General features: G+C 56.6%; 1 protein-coding gene across 1 annotated transcript in view; it reads left to right on the forward strand.

The window, feature by feature from the left end:
• Positions 1-19,052, forward strand: part of COL13A1 (collagen type XIII alpha 1 chain) — a gene marked incomplete at its 5' end in the record, with an annotated part of 143,787 nt that overhangs the window by 67,350 nt on the left and 57,385 nt on the right. Inside the window, 7 exons of the mRNA XM_082673817.1 lie at positions 3,116-3,142; positions 4,272-4,322; positions 12,121-12,156; positions 12,941-12,967; positions 13,578-13,604; positions 16,609-16,635; positions 17,479-17,505. Of these exons, the coding sequence (XP_082529943.1) occupies positions 3,116-3,142; positions 4,272-4,322; positions 12,121-12,156; positions 12,941-12,967; positions 13,578-13,604; positions 16,609-16,635; positions 17,479-17,505 (222 nt within the window). The remainder of the gene's footprint in view (positions 1-3,115; positions 3,143-4,271; positions 4,323-12,120; positions 12,157-12,940; positions 12,968-13,577; positions 13,605-16,608; positions 16,636-17,478; positions 17,506-19,052) is intronic.

Raw genomic sequence — 19,052 nt, forward strand, 5'->3', positions numbered from 1 at the left:
AGCTCTGGCAGAGATAGACCAAGGGAAGTGATTCGCCCATCTGTCACACGGGAGCTGCCATTCATTCACCCTGCCCCGTGCCTAGTTCCACGTGACGAGGATGCGGCCAGACAGTCTGTGGGACTGAAAGGGGCGAGTTCACCCACGTGACGCCTGGGAATCATCCCAAGTGCCCATGCAAACCAGGTCTTGGGTGTGTAGCTAGCCATGGGGTCCTTCACGTGCTGGCCTGGCTCCAGTCACATCTGTATGTTTCTGCCTCCATCAGGGGGACAAAGGTGCCATTGGGATGCCTGGACGTGTGGTGAGTTGGAGCATCTGTGCCTGCTTGTGTGGCCATTGCTTGCTTCCCCGTGCCGGCCTGTCCTGCAGACCATGGCAAGGCGTTGCCTACCCCACCCCAAGGAGGGGTCGGACCTCTCCCTTCCCCCACCCAAGTCTGCTTCAAGGAGGAGGGAAAAGTTTTATTCCAATCCTTCTGATCTTGCTATATGGCTTTACTCTCCAGAGAACTGCCATGGCAAAGGAAAAATCCAAAGATGGCATGAATAAAGCTAATCGCCAGTCACTACTGAGGACTCCCACCCACTCCACTCCCTAACCTCCCGAGGCTGCCAGCTCACCCCCAGATTTATAGCTGCTCCTGCAACCATTCCCCGGCAAGAGTAGCGAAAGATGGCGAGAAATGCAAACAGAAAATGCTCTACAGAAACTGCAGTGGAGCCAGCTCCGTAGGCATCTTCCCTAGACAGAGGCTAGTGATGCAGAAAGGGCTTGCTTCCAGGCAGGGCCTCCAAATCCTCAGCAGGAGGCTGGGGGTTAAAACATTCATCGTTTCCTGCTGAAAACAATAAGATGATGAAAGGGCATATTTGATAGGGAGCTTGTATCTCAGAAATGGGAAGGTTGGTGCTAGGCTTTAAGGTCCCAGCACCAGGGTTTTTCCGGGTGGCTTCTAGCCTCCGAGGGGCTGGAATGGGCAGCACCTGGTGGCAGCCTAAGGCAATGATGGCCACACGCTGGCCTCACCACCCCCCAGCCTAGTCTAGGACGTGGCCCAAGCTGCTCTCCCCGTCTGACCTCGAACTCCCCACCAGCCGCCAGCCTCAACTTCCACCCTGGCTCCCGGTGCCCCAACTTGCCCCGTGCCGTCCTTCCATGTCACTCACATGCTTTGCCTGGTAACCTCACCTCCTGGGCCGGGTTGGCCTTAGGCCTGGGTATGGCATCCTGTGTGAGTCTGCTGACCTGGTGTGAACCCAGTGCCCAGAGAAAAGGCACCAAATCATAGCTCACACTTGAAAGTGCTGCTGGTGTGCTTGGCACTGTGCTAAGGGCTTTGCACACATCATCTGATTCAGCCCTCACGAGAACTGCATGAGGTGGGCCCAGTTTCTACCCCACTGTTCAGATGAGAGAACTGAGGCTTAGATGTTAAGTGTCTGTGCCAAGGTCACAGGTCTAGGAAGTGGCTGATCAGGGACTTTAATCCAGGCAGTCTGACTCCAGACCTGTGCTCTTGACCTTGATAATGGAACTCACCCTGCCCAGGCCCCCTCCACTGGCATCACAGCTCTACGGAGGGTCTGATCCTTAGGAAGAAGCCGCAGTCCTAGGCCTAGGACCTGGGACATTTCAGAGGTGCAGGACAAGTGTTCCATGTCACAGAGCTTTGAGCTCCCCAGGGCTACCCAAGAACTGTCTGTCAAGACATGGAGGCTGGGAGCCCTGGGCCACCCCCGCGTGCAACTGTCCAACCACGTCCCAGATCACAGCACCGTGCAATTCCTGCCTGACCCTGTCTCTAGGCTTCAGTTCTCTAACTCCAAATCTTGAGTCCCCCAGGCTGTCACTGGGTCCTTCCCTGTGTAGATTAGCGAGACGCATTCAGCCGCCTTTCTCAGAGGCTAGCTGTGGGTGGGCCTGGGCCAGGCACATTCTTCTCCGTAGCCCTCCGAGATCCCATTTATCAGTGAGCATGTTGAGACTCAGTTTGCCCAGGATTGGGGCAGAATTGGGTCTTGTACCCAAGACACCAAAGTCCTTGCTCCTGACAGGTCAGCTTCAGGAGTCTACCCGGCCTGCAGGGAAGCCTGCAAAGTGCAGAGCAATCCCTCCAGGGCTACCCGCTCCTGCCCTCCTTCTTGGGCCCTGTGGATGTGTCCCCCGCCGGGGAAGTGTCCACCTGAGCCTCCGGTGGAGCAGGAAGGAGAGCCACAGGAGGTCTCCCCATTTCCTTCTACACAAAGCTATTTTCAAACCGCTTTGGTGCTTTCATGCTGCTGGTGCTATTTTAACTGTGACAATGGACCCATTTGGCTGCCCAGTAGGAGCCCTGGCATGGACCCCCTGATAAGAACTGGGGTGGCCAGTGGGTGTGAAATGCCTGCGTTGTTCCCATGATCCACCAGAGGTGGCTCCACGGGCTGCCACGAATGAGGGTGGATTGGGGCCATCTATCCACTGGTCACTGTGTGCGCAGGGGTCCTTGGCCGTGACCCACTTTCCTCTGCATCCCGGCCACATCCTCCATCCCCCAGGTGTGTGTGTCCTTCTATCTGTCTTCCCGTGTCCCTCCTCGCATCTTGCCTGGCCACCCCTAACGACTCGTGTCGCATCTATTGGCAGTTTTGTGCTTGGTATTTGGTTGGACCTTCAAAACAACTAGACTCCACCTCACCACAGAGTCCTTGGGAAAGTCTCTCCCATGGCCACCCCTGGGGCCACGGCTCCTACACACACACACACACACACACACACAGACACACACACACACACACACACACAGACACACACACACACACACACACACACACACACACACACACCTCGCAAGGGGGCCTCATAAGGCTCCTGCCACTGTTGCCTTCTTAGTTATCTGGCTGGGGCCGGCCCTCAGGCTGAGACACCAGCCGTCCACGTGCTGTGCTCGTTGGATTCAGGACCTGTCATCTGTCAGCATCTGTGTTTTGTTTCTTATTTCACGGTGACTTCCTGTGTTGGGTCGTTGTGCCATTAACACGAATGCTTGTGTGTGTGCCTCTCTCTCATCCTTTCTTTTTTCTCTCCCTCCCTGTCTCTTCCCTGCACTCCATGTTGCATGTGGCCGCCACAGGGAGGAAAGGGCCAACCAGGCGAGAAGGTGAGTCCACACTTTCCCCTCCGCACTGCCACCCCAGCCTCTGCCTCCACCTCCTGGACTCTTGGGGGGGCTTCCAGAGGCCCCCATCCCCTCCTCCTGGCACACAGGCCCCAGCGGAGCATGCCAGCTCGTCCTGCTCTGCCCTCGCAGCCTCTCACAGCCTGGTTTCCTAACAGCTTCCACACCATCGGGCAGGAGTCTTGGGACTCCTGGACTAAGGGTCCCAGCTTCCCTGGCTGAGGTCTGAGGGGGTGTCCCCTGCCCACAGAGGCTGCATGTGGCCTCTTCGCACTGATTTCAGCCTTAGGCAGTCACCCTTCCCAGAGGCAAGGAGAGCAGCAACTGCTGTTTTGTGTAGCTGGTTCTAGCCCCTCCCTAGCCCTTCACTGGTCCCTCAGATTTAGACACTCTATTTGTGCTGCTCCAGAGAGAGTCCCCCAGGGAAACACCCAGACCTACACCTAGTCACACCAGGACTAGGAGGCAAGGCAGCTCCCACCTTCAGGCTCAGGGCTGCTGGGCCCAACAGCAAGTGTGTGTCTTCTCCCCACCCTCTCTTTACAGCAGCTCCAGCCCGGGGCCAGGGTGTGAAGCCGTGTGGCCACCTGGGGCTGGGGAAGAAGACCTCAGGGGGTGTGAAACTTGGCTGGGGCTGGGGCAGGTTGGGAGCATCCTGAGCAGGGCCCTGTGGGGATGCCTCTGGGGCCTGAGCAGCCATGGCTGAGCTGAGGCCTCCTCTCTCCCTCCCTCCCCCCTCCCCATCCCTCCCTGGGCCCCCTCTTGCCCATCACTGCACTGAATCCTCTTCTCCCGCTTCCGGCCTGGGCCCCATTGCCCTCTTTCCCTGGTCCCCACACCACATGCTCTTGCTCACTTCTCTCTTCATTCCTCCTGCTTCCCCACTGCCCTTCTCGCTCCTTCTCGAATGTTCCATCCATCCCCTTTTCATCTCCTCTCCTCTGGGTCCCTCATCTTCCCCCGTATCCTCTGCCCCGCTTTGTCCTCTGGCTCTCGGGACCCACCCTCACCCGCTCCGCCTTCCCCACCTGCCAGCTGCCCCCTTCTACTTTTCCCCTCCCACCCCTGCCCCCCTCCCTCTCCCCCTCCTCCCTCTTTCTCTCCCCCACAGGGAGCCCCAGGAGATGCTGGGATGTCCATCATCGGTCCCCGCGGCCCCCCGGTAAGTGGCTCTTGCCCTTCCTCGGGGTGGGGGGATGGGTGAGTTAGTAAGGAGGCCTGTGGGGGGCCAGCGCGGGTCCTGGCCACGCCTCTGGGTGTGACGGCCACCACGGGGACGCGGTCCGCTGGGCCAGGCCTCACTGCTGCTGATGTTAAAGAAAGCGGCCTGACTAAACGGACCTCAGTTACAGCCTCTCGGGAGGGTTCACAAGGCCCTACCCTGTAGCCGTGAAACAACAGCAGCTGTGAGGCGGCCCTGCTGTTCACAGGCAGAGGGCGAAAGTGCTGGCTCCTCTCCCGGGAGGGCGGTGGTGGCCGTGCTCCGGCTTCCCGGGGACACGTTCCAGAAGCCCAAGAAGCAGTTACCCCAGAGCCCAGGTCTCTTGAGCCAAGCACCCTCTCCTGCTCTTGACAGAGCCCAGCCCGCCTCTCGCCCTCAAAGGCCCTGGTTCTGTGCTCAGTGCTGGGTCCCAGTCCCCCCCACCCAGTGGCTGGAGGCTGGGGAAAAGCAGAGAGCCTTCCCCTCAGATAGGCTTCCTTAGGGACCAAGGGGGGGCGTGGGCGATGCTGCGGGAAGATAACGTGACTATGGGAAGGAGGAATGGCTGTTTTTCTCAGAGCGTCCGACCCAAGGGACTTCGATAAAATCGCCAAATGTCGGGGTGGAAAGGACCTCAAGGATGGTCTAGCACGACCTTCTCAGAAGGGGAAACTGAGGCCTGGGGAGAGGAAGGGGCTTGGCCAGGGTCCCACACAGAGGCCGAAGCAGGGTTAGAACGCAGGACCCCGGGCGCCCAGGGCTCCCCCCGCAGCAACAGGCTGCAGTCTCCATGCTCTGCTGTGCTCTTTTCCTGCCCTGCCGTGCGTAGTTGAGAGGGGTAGGGACCCAGAGCCTAGCCTTATGCTCCCAGAGCCTCGCCCAATGGGTGGTGACGCGCCCCCTACCCATTCCCCTGCGTTCAGTGGGAAGCAGGAGGCTCCTACCCACTGACTAGGGAGAGGAGGGGGGTCAGAGAGCAAATTGCTAAGCTACGTGCAAGGCCCTGACGGCTCTGCAGCCAGGAAGGGGCTATGGTGAGAGCTGGGAGCAGAGAGGGAGAGCCGAGAAGGTCAGAGAGGGCAGCCGAAGGATGGAGCTGGGGAGCAGGGCCAGCGGGCAGGCCGGGGGCCTGGGCTGGAGGCAGGGCTTGAAGGGGCCTGGGCTGCGTGGACAGGCCTTCCCTGCAAGGTTTCTACCAGCTCAGAGCACGCGACAGTGCTGAGGGCTGACACTTTGCACTTACTCTGTGGCAGGCAGTATCCTAACACCTTTACACATAGCAGCTCACTTAATCCTCACGAGAACTCCACAGGTAGGCACCATTAGCACCTCCACTTTATAGATGAGAAAAGCAGGGCACAGCGAGGCCGGGTGACTTGCCGAAGGCCATACATGAGAGTGTGGCCATGGTGCTGGGATTTGACACTCAGCCCGGGCCGTGTGCTCAGAGTCTACACTCTGACCCCTGATGCTACCCAGCCACGGGGTTCCCGTCACCTGTGCTTCTGGCTCACGTGGCCACCGTCCCGCTGGGCTGTAAGCCCCCTCGTGTACTGGGGGAGCCACAGTGTGGGTGCCCTGAGCCCAGGTGGGGTACCCAGCCAGGGGCCGACTAGGACATGGGGAGGTCACAGAGAAAGACAGTCCCCCAGGTTCCAACGACAAGGACGGAATCTGGGGTGGACCTGTTAGGAGGACAGGGCAGTAGCACAGAATACAGGCCCTACCCTTTGGCCAGCATCTCTGTCTGCCTCCTGGTCTGACCACAGATGTTCCCTTGTGTGGATCAGGCTGGTCCTCTCACAGCCTCTTAGCAGCATCTTTCAGCAGTGTCATGTCAGCTGGAGACCTAGAAGTGGTTGAAAAGGCCTCACTTCTGGAGAATATGCTCCGGGGGCCTCAGCTCCCCCTGCTTCCAGCCCAGCGTGTATCAATATACCCACCGCGCTGGACATGGTTCCAGTGGTGAAGGGTACCTTCTGTTCCAGTAATAGCAATAGCTTCCCTCTCCTGGACACCTAGGAGACATGCTAGGTCCTACACTGAAAGCCTGTGTATGTGACAGCCTCCTCCAGTCCCTCCGGCCCCCAGGAAAGCTGCCAGCCCATTTCACAGAGCAGGAAACAGAGGTCCATAACTGGCCTGTGGTCACACGGCTCCTCCGTGCTGGAGCTTGGTTTGGGCCCGGTCGGCCTCATTCCAAAGCCAGCATTCTTTCTCCAACAGCGCCTTCCACGTTTTAAGCTCTACTGTTTAAAAAGGATATTTACCTTGAAAAAACAGTCCTCCCTGTGGGTGTTGTGTTGATGTTGGGGGAGGCTTTATGGCACCAGGAGGCTTGATCAAGCCCAGTGTCCTCGGATTTTGGCCTGTGTGTGTGACCTTCACCCAGATGGCTGGGGCCCCTGCTGAGTCCTCGCTAGACACCAGGGCAACCCCCTTAGCTCCTCCTAGGAAGCCGCCTGGAGCTGCTGAGAGCAGGGGACCGCAGAAGACCATGGGACCGATTGCAATTAAGGGGTAGAGGTCAAGTGGGCAAGCCCTCTGCGGCCCAGGATGATGGGGAACACGTGGCTTTCCACTCAGCCAGGAAGGGCCTAGGACACATGCTGCTAATGAGAACCAGCCTTGCCACTCTCAGGGGCCACCTGCCTCCTGTCTTGCAGCTTCGTAAACGGTCCGTGCAAAGGGGGCACCATCCGGGCACTTCGGAGAAGGATGGTTCACATTCCAGTGAGGCAAGGTGCCGGAGCGGTGGGCCCCATTAAACTGAGCAGGAGGCTGGGACCCCGAGATGCTGGCTGGCCCCACAGGCACTGGAGAGGTCAGCTGCCAGGCTAGGAAATGTCCCCCATCTCAGAGGGAGCTCATTCTTTCCCAGAGACCCCAGGTTCTCTTCAGGGGCCAGGAGGAACTGTCTGAACTTCCAGCCCTCATTCACAGTGAGACACCAGGTCAATACACCCATTGAGTGTTTCTTCGTTTATTTGTTCCATTAATATTTGTCAGGCACCTACGACATCCTAGGTGCTGGGTAGAAGATGAAAACCTGACTGCAGCCCGCTTGCCCTTTGCAGAGAGAAGCCATCCCATAGCGATTATAGTACAGACAGTCAGCGCTCAGCTGGGGACGGTTAGGGAGCTGTGGAAGATGAGGAGGCACCTGACTCGGGGTGAGGGCAGGCAGGGAAGGCTTCCGGGAGGAAGAGGTAACTAAACTGTGATCAAGGAGGAACAGAGGTCCCAGGCACCAAGGCTGGGGAGGAGTGCTGAAACTCCAAGGCAGGAGCGGTTCCCGTAAACTACCGGAGAAATGGGGGAAGTTCTTTCCAGAGCAAAGCAAGAGCAAGGATGGTGAGAGAGAGGTTGGCAAGGTGAGCAAGGGCCCGATCATGAAGGACACGATGTTCAGGAGTCAGGATTTTACCCCGAGGGCAGTGCAGACCCCTTGGATTGTGTTCTGCTGAGGAGGAACACGATCAGACTTGCAGTTTAAAAAGCTCCCCAGGGACTTCCCTAGTGGCGCAGTGGTTGGGAGTCCGCCTGCCAATGCAGGGGACGCGGGTTCGTGCCCCGGTCCAGGAAGATCCCACATGCCGCGGAGCGGCTGGGCCCGTGAGCCATGGCCGCTGAGCCTGCGGGTCCAGAGCCTGTGCTCCGCAACGGGAGAGGCCACGACAGTGAGAGGCCCGCGTACCGAAAAAAAAAAAAAACTCCCCTGATCCTTCCTGCTCCAGCACGGAGCATGCTTAGAAGAGGCTGCAGGTATGGGGCTGGCAGGAAGGAACTTGTAATCGTCAAGGCCTGGACTGGAGCACAGTCAGTGGGGCTGGTGGGAGGGCTGGACTGGCGAGATATGTTGGAAGGGGAATTGACGGAATTTAGTGATGATAAAAACGGGGATTGACGGAGAAAGAGGAGTTCAAGGTGACCCCATCTTTCGGACTTGAGTAGCGGAGTGCCTGGCAGTGCCCTTCCCCAAAGGGAGAAGCAGATTGTGCGGGGGCAGATGAGTTCAATCTGAAGGTGATAGATTTGGGATGTCCTTGTAATGTTTGGCCTTCCGTTTGCTGCCGGAGGTCAGAGTGAGTGGAGGCGGCTCACGAGGGTGGGTCACACACACCCTCTCCCAACTCTGCGTTCAGTGACATCACTTTTCAAGCTTAAAACGGGCTGTGGTGGGAGTATTTACAGAATCACAGATTTACAGAAATTGGCAAATGCTGTACAAAGCAGGGCTCTCCTCCCCCACTCTCCCCAACGGGATTAAGCATTTACCAGCAGAGTCTTGTTTAAAAGATAGCCAGCACTGACTTGGGGTAGCGGAGGTAGCATAAGGCAGGCTCTGGACAGATCCACGACTGGCCCTCTTTCAGGGGTTAGATAAGAGGGAAGGGAGAGCTCCTGGTAGCGTCCTTCCTACCAGAAACTTCAGTTTGTCCGTGTTGCTTTACCCCACACAAGTGCCGGCAGGAGGAAGGTAGGGAGGAATAGACGTAGGTCCACTTCCGAAAAACAGGGATGCACTTCGCTCCCTCTCTTCCCTGGCCTCGAATTAAAGGAAGAGATTTTAGAGAGCAGTGTAAAGCTTATTTCCCTTGTACTTGTATAGAAGGATATAACATTAATCTGTAAATTAATCTACAAAAAAATCTATCCACAATTTTAACATGATCCTAATACCCATGAATCTGGGGGGTGGAGTTAGGAGTCCAACAAAGTAACATTCAATTTCATTTGGAAAAATAAAAGTTATGAGAATTTCAGAAACTTTTTGAAACATAGAGTAAGGGGGGTAGGGGAGGAGGGGTTTAGTTGTTCTACCAGCCATCAAAACGTATTATAGAAACAGAGCAATTAAAACAACAAATAGAACAGAAGTAAAGTCAAACGCATCTGGGAATTTGGTCCATGATAAAGGCTTCATTTCACAATAGAAAGAGAAGATAGATTGTTCAGGAAATGATGCTGAGACAACTGACAAACAGTTTAGAAATCAGAGTAAATTTCAAATGAACAAAATACTCAGATGTAAAACGTGCAGCCATAAAATATGAGGACAAAGCATGAGCAAACATTTATAATTCTGAACTGAGGAAGTCCCTTCAAAACATGACCTAAAGACTTCCCTGGTGGTGCAGTGGTTAAGCATCCACCGCCTGCCAATGCAGAGGACACGGGTTCGAGCCCTGGTCCAGGAAGATCCCACATGCCACGGAGCAGCTAAGCCCATGCGCCACAACTACTGAGCCTACGCTCTAGAACCCGCAAGCCACAACTACTGAGCCTGTGTGCCACAACTACCGAAGCCCACCTGCCTAGAGCCTGTGCTCTGCAATGAGAGAAGCCACCACAATGAGAAGCCTGCGCACCACAACGAAGAGTAGCCCCCGCTCGCCTCAACTAGAGAAAGCCTGTGCGCAGCAATGAAGACCCAACACAGCCAAAAATAAATAAATTAATTAATTTTTTTAAAAAAACATGACCTAAAACCCAGAAGCCATAGGAAAAGATTGATATGTTTGTCGGCATAAATGTAGAACTTCCACACGGTAGAAAATATAGCATAAAAAAGATAAATGCCAAATTGGAAAGAATATTTGCAACACATATGACTCTCAGTTACTATTCTTGACAAAGAGTTCTACTCAAATCAGTAGGAAAAAGATAAACGTAGTAGGAATTATTGGTAAAGAATACAAACAGGCAGTTCACAAATAAATAGGATGGGTCAACAAACATTGGAAGAGATGTCCACCTTCAGTATAGATATGAAGACATGGAAACTGAAATCCATTTCCAAGCCTCTCCAAGTGCCTCACCAAGGCCCGACCTCTCCAGGAAGTAGAGTCCCAGTTTCCATTTGGTCAATGACAACATTCTTCCCAAGATCCCTGAAAAAGCTTTGGTTAGCCCTGGCTTTGGCTCTGGGTGGGAGAGATGCGTCCTGCTACCAGGGACAGCTCTGTAATTAGCAAACCATGTGATTATCCCTACCATGTAAACATTACCCAGAGTGGGACTTGAAGATGTTTCTTGGAATCCTCTCCTCCTGACCTTTTCTTCAGGCCTCTCAGCATTCAACGTAGCTGGAAGTTTACACTGGGTGGTTTCCAGGTTTTCTTCTTAGTGCTATTCTTAGCATCACTTATCCTTGAGAGGACAGAGGCCTGGGGCCCTTCTGGTACATGAGTGGCATCTCCACGCTCTTGCCCTCTGGGATGCTTCCCACAAGCCCATCCCGGGCCCACAGCATGCTCCAGCTGGTTCCCTGCCTGGACCCTGGCAGCAGGGACCCCATCCCACCCCGCCTTGTCCTCTGAGCATATCCCCCAAACAGAGGCCTCTAGGCATCCATGTCCACAGCTTCAAGGAAGACCCAAGCAGCCTGGAGGTGTTTCAGGTTTACAGCAGTTGGACCCAGAGGAATCTTCCTCTGGATAAGGGCCAATGCTGAAACTACTGCTTGGCAAGGACAGACCTCCATTGATCCTAAGACATTGGATCAAAGACAACCTTGCTCTATTCTGGTGCTCCTATAGGTTCAGTTCAGTTTAACAGACATCTGACGATGGCAGCTAGCATTTCAATAGGCTTTACAGATGTAGCTGAACGACCCTATGAGTGTATACAGTTATCCCCATTCTGTAGATGAGGAGACTGATGCTCAGGGAGGTTAAGCCATTTGCTCAGAGTCACATAGCCATTGGTGGCAGTGGAGACACGATTAGAACTCAGTCTACCAGAGTCAAAACCCCAAGCTTGGGAAGAGACTGAGGCCATCTCAGTCAAGGGGAGACTTCAAGCTGAAAGCTAATCGTGTGAAAGATGTGGTGTGTCCACTGAAAGGCAGGTGAGCCAGGGTGCCCAAGCAGAGAGTAGGTAGGAAGGTGAGGCAGGAAAGGAGCTAAAATGGTGCATCAGGATGAGAGTGAGGCTGACCTTGAATGGCATGTGAGCAGAAGAGAACCCTTGCTGGTTCTTGAGAAGGGGAGTGACAGGACCCAGGTTTCGTAGCTCTCCATCACCCTGGACCTCCTGGTCAGCCCGTTCCAGCCCTGGGTCTGCATAGCCTCAGGCTTCTTCTCACCTCCGCACTTCTCTTTTGTCCTGAATCTGGCCAGTGAACCTGCTTCTAATCTCCAACCTGAATACCGAGATCTGTGCACTCTGTACCTCCGGAAAAATGGACATGATCGCTCTGCATCCCACAAAGATTGAGGGATCCAGAGATTACCCAACCAGGAGAGCCCTATTAGCCAGGGCGAGAGGACAGTGGGCAATCCGACCTGTTCTGGTCTGAAAACACATTCCAAAGGCCAATTTCCGATACCCAAACCATCGTTAGATAGGTGACCATGAACAATGACTGTGCAGATGAAGCGGACTTAGACAATCCCAGTCCAGGAGTTCAGCGTGCTGTAGGCTGTCCCCATTGTCCTTGCTCTCCACCCCATTCCCATGCCGAGGTTCAGAGCATCTGGGCGGGCAGTGAGGAGCTCTGGGAGGCTACTTCCCAGAAAAACCCAAAGGATGCTGGCCACCTGCTTTTCCCTTCCCCACCCCACTCCCTGGAGGAGATTTCCTATGATGGTCCATCTCCTTTCTCCATCCTGCCTCCCAGCCTGTGTCTCTCACGGATGATCACAGAGGAGTGGGAGGGAAACCACTGATCCTCTGGGAGCCAAGGTGAACGGGGGACTAAGGTGTGGCTTCCTCTCCTCCTCGCCCACACTCACTCCTCTCCTGCTCTTTTCAGGGTCAGCCGGGCACTCGAGGTTTTCCTGGATTTCCGGTAAGTGGTCAGCTGTGCCCCTGGCGACTCCTGGGCCTGGCTGTGTTAAACTTCAGGCAGGGCCGGCCCTCAAACTGCTTTTGCCATTCCAAATTCCCATCGGTAAGGACCCTCTCCTGCAGCCTTTCGTGGAGAGTAACTGAGGAGAGTAGCCCAGCGCTCGGCTTACGGTGCAGGAGGGGACAGGGACACCAACACGGACCTGCAGGGGTGGCAGACAGGACAGGCTGTGAAGCCACAGGACCCTAGGCTGTGGGGCAGATGACGCACCGCTCGGAGGCCACCTCTGACCTGGCTCTGAGAGCAGATCCGCCTGCTGGGGGCAGTCATGTGGCCATCTGGATGTCCTGGGAGCCCTGCCTAAGGCCTAAAACAGATTACGAGAGGCGGGCAGGGAGCAGCCAGCTCCCCCTTTCCCGCAGGCCTCGGCGCTGGCCAGCCCTGCTTTCCAGGAACGCGCCCTCCACTTTCCACTCGAGGTGAAAAGGACTTTGATGCCATGGCGACTGCCACCCATCAGGTTCTCCCTCGTGCCAGCACGGGGCAGGGGGCATCTCGTTCACTCCCAAAGACCCCTCATGGGAGATTCCTTTACTCCCCACTTTAGAATGGGAAAGCGAGGTTTAAGCTTACCCATGGTCTCATAACAGCAAGTGATGAAGCAGAGATGTGATCCCTAACTTGTTATAGTGCAGAACCTGTGCCCTTAACTACCTCCCAGGCTGCCTCTCTGCCAGGACAGCTGTGATGCTCAGTCTTTACATCTGGCCTCTTTCTCTTTCAGGGTCCCATTGGGCTTGACGGCAAACCGGTGAGTGGACCCTCTCGGGCTATGGGCTCCCCCCACTTAGTCCGGGTCACTAACCCGGGGTCTCCTCGTCCTTCTGTGAGACCCCGACTCCTTGGAAGACGCTTCAGATAAAATGAACGTTCTTGGGGCGGAAAGTCGTTGCCAGTGGGAAGGGGAGGAGAGGCCATTTGCATGAGTTGCCCTGTCCCCCATGAGCCTCCCCTGGGCACAAGTCCACGGCCTCCAAGCTGCACTCTCAGTATCTGGAGCAAGAGCCATCCTAGAATCTACTGATTCCGGCGCCTCCTGGAAGGGGCTGGAAGGTAGTGAGGCAAGGAGGCCGCGGGAGAGGAGAGGGCTGGAGAGCTCTGGCTCGCGCCGTTGCCCCCAGCCCCGCAGGGCGCCTCCTGTGTGCTGCTCGGTGTCTCCATCTCGGTCGAGCCCCAATACATGCCCAAGTCCACATGGAGGCTGCTTCCCGTCCAGAGCTCCTCTCTGCTCATCTCAGTCCTTTTCACCGGGCCCCAGACGCACACGTTCACGGGAGGAGCCCTGTGTGACTGGGGGGTGGGGCTGGGGTACTTCTGGGGTGCAAACGACTCAACCAGCACTCGTGCTCCTCTCCTTCCAGGGCCGCCCCGGACCAAAAGGGGAGACGGTAAGACCCAGCTTTCCTGCCTTCCCTCGAGGGGTGCGGGGGTCAGCCTAGCCCTCACGGGCCACAGAAGCACTGCCCCGCAGCGGGAGGGGCCGCCCCATGGTCACTCCCCGGCTGGGTGCGACGTGTCCCCCTAGGTCCTCGCTCAGCGCAGGGAGGAGAGGCGGCAGGGGGCTTCTCCACCTGAAGAATGAGGGAAGGGAGGTCCAGAGAGCGTCTGCACTTGGCCAGTGTCACACAGAATTAGCAGCTAGTGTTCCCAAACCGCCGCTCTCATCCAGCACTCGCAGGGGGGCCGAGGGGTACCCATCGGGCACTTCGTCCTGAGCCTGATTTCCTCGTGCTCCCTGCTCTGGGCCGCCCAGGGCTCCAGGCGCTCCTGCCCCAGCCAGGCACAAGGCAGACCCAGAGAAGCAGACCTCTGCCCCTACCTTCCTCCTGGCCCCTTCCCACCTTCTGGAGAGCCTTAACCCAGTCCGTGCCACCCCGGAAGGAACAGTGATGGCCCTCAGCAGGGCACTGCTCTGTAATCCTCCCAACAGCTTATCATCCCCACTCTATGAAAGGGCAGATCAAGGCTCAGAATGGTTGTGTGTATTGCCTGAGTTTACACAACTCCTAAATAACAGAACAGGGAGTGAGACCCACGTGGTAGGCCCTTACCCTCCACCGTGTCTCCTTCTGCTGCCAGGGCCCTTTGTTTAGAAAGAAAGGGACCCTTCTAGGGGACTCCCCTTTCTGCCATCCCTCTGCCCCACCCCACTTCACCCGCCGTGAGTCTTCCCCATCTGTCTCAGGGTCAGAACTAACTTGAACAGGGAACGGTAGGGCCACCCCTTCTCCCATGAGCTCACATCAGTTTGATAGGTCCCCCGTCCACCTCATAGTCGTCCGTCAAAATCCGACAGGCCACAGAGCCATTAGGCTTCTGTTTGGCTTGGCACGGGGACCCCAAGCTATTAATTCAACACGCTGTCTAGTGTAATTATCTTGGCCTGTTTAGCATCTGTCCGTCTCCCACTCGCCTCCCTTCCTGGGTGGTTTACCTGCTGCTGGGCATCCAACATGGGGGTCTGGGGCTCACCCTCACATGCTTAACCTGTGCCCTCACCTGTCAAAGGGGGGTCACCTCTGCCCCACCCACCTCACAGTAGCCCCGAGAATCTGATGTAAGGCGTAGACAGGACCGGGGCCCCCCAAGTGGCATAGAAGAGAGCCAGGACTCTGCATTCATGGCTTGTCCCACAACTCACAGGGCTGTCCTAAGGACGAGAGGAGTTAATTCACGCCAAGTGCTTAGAACAGTGCCTGGCACAGAGGAAGCACGACAGGTGCCAAGCTGGCACATCGCCCTGACCTGTCCTAAAGGGGCAGGCTCAGGAGCTAATCGGTGCCCTGTGTTGTTGGACCTTGAAATACTTAAAAGAAACTTGAAATTCAGATTTTTGTTGTACTCTCCTTGCTCTTCAATATTTCAGTTTATTGAAATAAAACTGTGTGGGATCAACAAAATACCTTGGGGACCACGATTGTCCCATGGGCCGCCATTTGGGACGTCTGGACTCAGTCCTCCAAGTCTCTGCAGTCCCAAGCCTTTGGGTTCTTCCTCTGGGCCCCTGGCCCTCCTCCTCTCATCACACTCCTCTCTCTGTCCCCAGAGAGGGTGGCCTGGTCCCCTGCAGTCTGATTCCCAGCCAGATGCATCATATTCTGCTAAACTTGATGCTAAACACTTAGTGAACCGCATAGACTGGGGTGCCACATGGATTGTCCCAAAGACCACTTGTCCCTTCCCACGAACCTCCTAGGAATTTCCCAGTTTGGGGGTTGGTCCAGTTGTCAAGTCGGGGACAAAAGAAGGCTTTCCTCCCACCCAGATGGATCTGTCCATGGGCATCCTGAGGTCTTCAAACCCCAAAGAGACTGGCCTGGCAGGTGGGTCCTCACAGGCCCTTAGGAAGTCCTGCAGGATGGAAGGGAGCTCAGGGCCCCAGAGGCTGGGACACTGCCTGTGGCTCCAGCCAAGTTTAGAAGCCCTGCCCCCCGAGGTCCAGCCCAGTTCAGAGCGCGTGGCAGAGTGGACACAGCTGGACCTTCACGGTCCCAGTGGCACCACTCACTGAGCCGCAGGGTCTTGTCTCCGTCACCTCGTCCGGGAGATGGAGTGACGCCAGCGCCTTCCTCTCGGGCCAGCGCGGGTGTGACTCAGCACATCCTGGAAGCCTTGCTTTCGAGGGGGTCCTCAGAACAAGGTGCGTCATCCTACCCCCTCCCCTCCACACTGGCCGAGTGTGAAGCCTTCTCAGCACTGGCCTCGGGTCAGCTGGACGCCATGTCCTCCTCACAGAACTGAGGATGGCTTAAGTCGCCCACTTCCTGCTTCCTCTTTGGCCAAAGGTTTCTCCAAAACCCCCAAAGTCTGCAGCGCTGCCCCAGCCCCCGTGTCCCCAGAAGCCCTTCTGGTTCAGTGGGGTTGATGCTGAGGCCTCGGAGGGTAGGAGTTAGAAGGTGCTTTTGGCTCCGTGAGGACGTGGCGTGAGTGTGCAGTAGCAGAGCCCTGCCTGACGTGGCCATGCAGCCTCCTCCGTGGCTGGCCCACAAGATGCTGGCGGTTGCGGGAATGAACGAAGGATGACACCTGTCCTTCGTCGCGGCCGCGTGCGGGGGGCAGGGCACACCTAGTCATGTCCACAGGTGGATGAAGGAGCTGGGCCATGCCAGCTGGAACATCTCGGGCACCGGAAGACCTGGTGTGGGTGGCCAAGCCCAGCCTTCGGGACTGCAGGCTTTCCAAAAAGTTTCTTGCACAATCCCACACAGGCCTGCATCTCTGATTCTGCCCGCCTTCTGTGTGCCACTGACCTGTGTGTGTGTTCCTCCCCACAGGGCTTGGCGGGTCCCCCAGGATAGCCAGTTGGTACCTCGCCCCAGTGTTTCCCAGCAGAGAGGCTTTGGGCCCTGAGTCCTTAGCCTCTGTTTCTAACTGTCTCATTTCTCTTCTTAGGGACCTCCAGGACAAAAAGGAGAAAAGGTAAGCTGATGGAGGTTTTCTAGAATCTTCATCTCAAGAAGCAGCCTTCCAACAGGTAGAAAGGATTATTTTCAAACTTCAGATTTTATCAACAGAACCAGGGGAATCCCCTGTACCCTGTGGTACATGGTATATGAGAGAAGGGAAGCTGCCCTGCGTGGGGTTCTTCTGCGGGGAAGGCATGGCCTGGAGCCTGGTCCTTCTCAGCCTGTTTCTCTGCCCATCCTGCCTGCCACCCCCATGGTATTTCCTGAGCACCTCCATGAGCCTCTAGGATTCTGAGGTGTCAGTTTGTAAACCACTGGCCTGGCCCTCTTCCCAGCCTCCTACCTTCTCTGCTTCCTTGAGTTTCTGATGGGGGCTCTTCTGGGCTTGCCCCCAGGCAGATGGTGCAGGGACCTGGCACCCACGGCTCCAAGAAGGCGTCTCCGAGGGCCCCGTTGCCCATAGCCTGCCTTGGTGTCTGCTGTTCCCTTCCAGGGGCTCCTGTTCAGAGCCATTGGGTGGACCCACCCAGAGGGTCAGCCTTTCCGGAAGATACTTCCAGCCAGGCACGGAGCATAACTCGTGACTCTGCCGTCATGGCATGTGATGTATGGCGGCAGAGTCCTGCCCTTGGCTCTGTGGAGCCACATCCAGGCAGGTCCTGGAGGTTACCTCCCTGCTGCCAGCCAGGCTCGAGGGAGGGAATCGGTTCTCCTGCCTGAGAGAGCTCAGCCCAAGACAGAGCGGGGCAGGCGGGTGACGCACATGCATGGTGCGTCCCCAAGTCCTGAGGTTGCCCCCGAGGTACAGCCCCCCAACAAGGGCCTAATTCCTCCTCTCCTTCCTTCTCTTCCCCAGGGTCAGTGTGGAGAGCACCCACACCGGGTAAGTGAACCCCGAATACTGATCCATCCCTGGAGCACAGCCCCCAGTTTAGCCTCATCTTCTTCCCTATAGAGCTTGGAGACCAGGAGCACACAGCCCCCCTCTGCACTCAGCAGCCAGAGTGGGGCTGTGACGGTGCTGGGGTGTTTGGCCAGCTCCTGGGGGTGTGCCTGGTAGTCAGTGTGTGTGTGTTTGTGCAGAGCTGCGTGTCTTTGTATGTCTGCTCCTGTGCTGGCTGGGCCTGCGAGCCCCCAGCGTGTGTGTATCTGGAACTCTGCACGCCTGGCTGTGTGCTCCTCTGCACATGGCCTTCATCGTAAGGCTGTGCAGCTTGTGTGAGTCTGGGTCTGGCTCCCTACCCAGCGTGCGTGTGTGTGCATGTGTGTGTGTGTGTGTGTGTGTGTGTGTGTGTGTGTGCGTGTGTGCGTGTGTGTGTGTGTGTGTGTGTGTGTGTGAGAGAGAGAGAGAGAGAGAGAGAGAGAGACAGCTTGTGTGTGTCCATCTGCCTGCCCTGGTGGAATCAGAGGGACTTTTGGGTTAGTCATTGTTTCAGAGGACCCAGACCTCCATGGTGGGAGATAATTGGAGGCTGACTGAATCAATTCAAGGGTAAAGTCTCTGTTTTGCTTCTTTAAGAATCAAGGAAGCCCCTCCAAGTGGAGTGGGGGATTTCAGGGCTGGGATGATCTCCTGTGCCCCCTTGGCCCCACCCAGCTCCTTCCTTTCCCTTGCTTCAGCCCAGGATACAGAGCCCAAAGTCTGCTGTCATCCTATCGGGAGCCCTCAGATGTGTGTGCCAACATCAGAGAGCCATTCTCGGGGATGGGGGCAGTGAAGGTGTGCAGGAGCCCCAGTGAGCTGGGACCCGAGAAATGCCCCCCGTTTTGTGGATCGGCCTTGCCTCTCTCAGAGGAGCATCTTTAGGTGTCCATCCCCCTGTCATAGGCTGCATCGTGCCCACAAACACACACACAGTGTGGCTGCCCTGGGCGCCCACCCCTGCCAGGGAGTGGTCTTGAGGGAGTGGAGAGAAGCACAAGCCAGACTCAGAGTCGGTCAGCTTGGCTCCAGAAGACCGCTGGGAGGGCCTTGCTGGCAGGGTCCGGCCATTCAGACTCTGACCCCTGGTTCCCAGGCCAGGGGGAGGCCAAGGCGGGGACAGCCCTGAGCGTCAGTGGCTGGGGTGGGGGCAAGGCCAAGACTGGGCGGGGGGCACAGGCCGGCAGCAGCACAGACAGAGCCAGCCTGTCAGCGGCATGTGCTGCAGGGAAGCAGGGGCCCTGGTGTTCCGGCCAGCCTGATCCTGATACAATAATAGAAGGTCAGCTGTGTTTATTTGAAACGATGGGCTCACAGGATTGTTATGTTACCCAAAAGAAAGACAGCATCCCCCAGCACAAAAGACAACACAACTTAGACGCTTTGACAGTGTGTCATCAGCCCCGAGAGAACGCATGGGGCCGGTTAGGAGAGAGCTCTCTGCCCTTCAGCGCAACCCAAGAAGAGGGAGCTGGCGGGGAGAGAAGGCTCCACAGGGCCACAGGGCG

This window comes from Grampus griseus (genome assembly GCF_964374135.1).
Source record: "Grampus griseus genome assembly, chromosome: 16".
Taxonomy (NCBI): domain Eukaryota; kingdom Metazoa; phylum Chordata; class Mammalia; order Artiodactyla; family Delphinidae; genus Grampus; species Grampus griseus.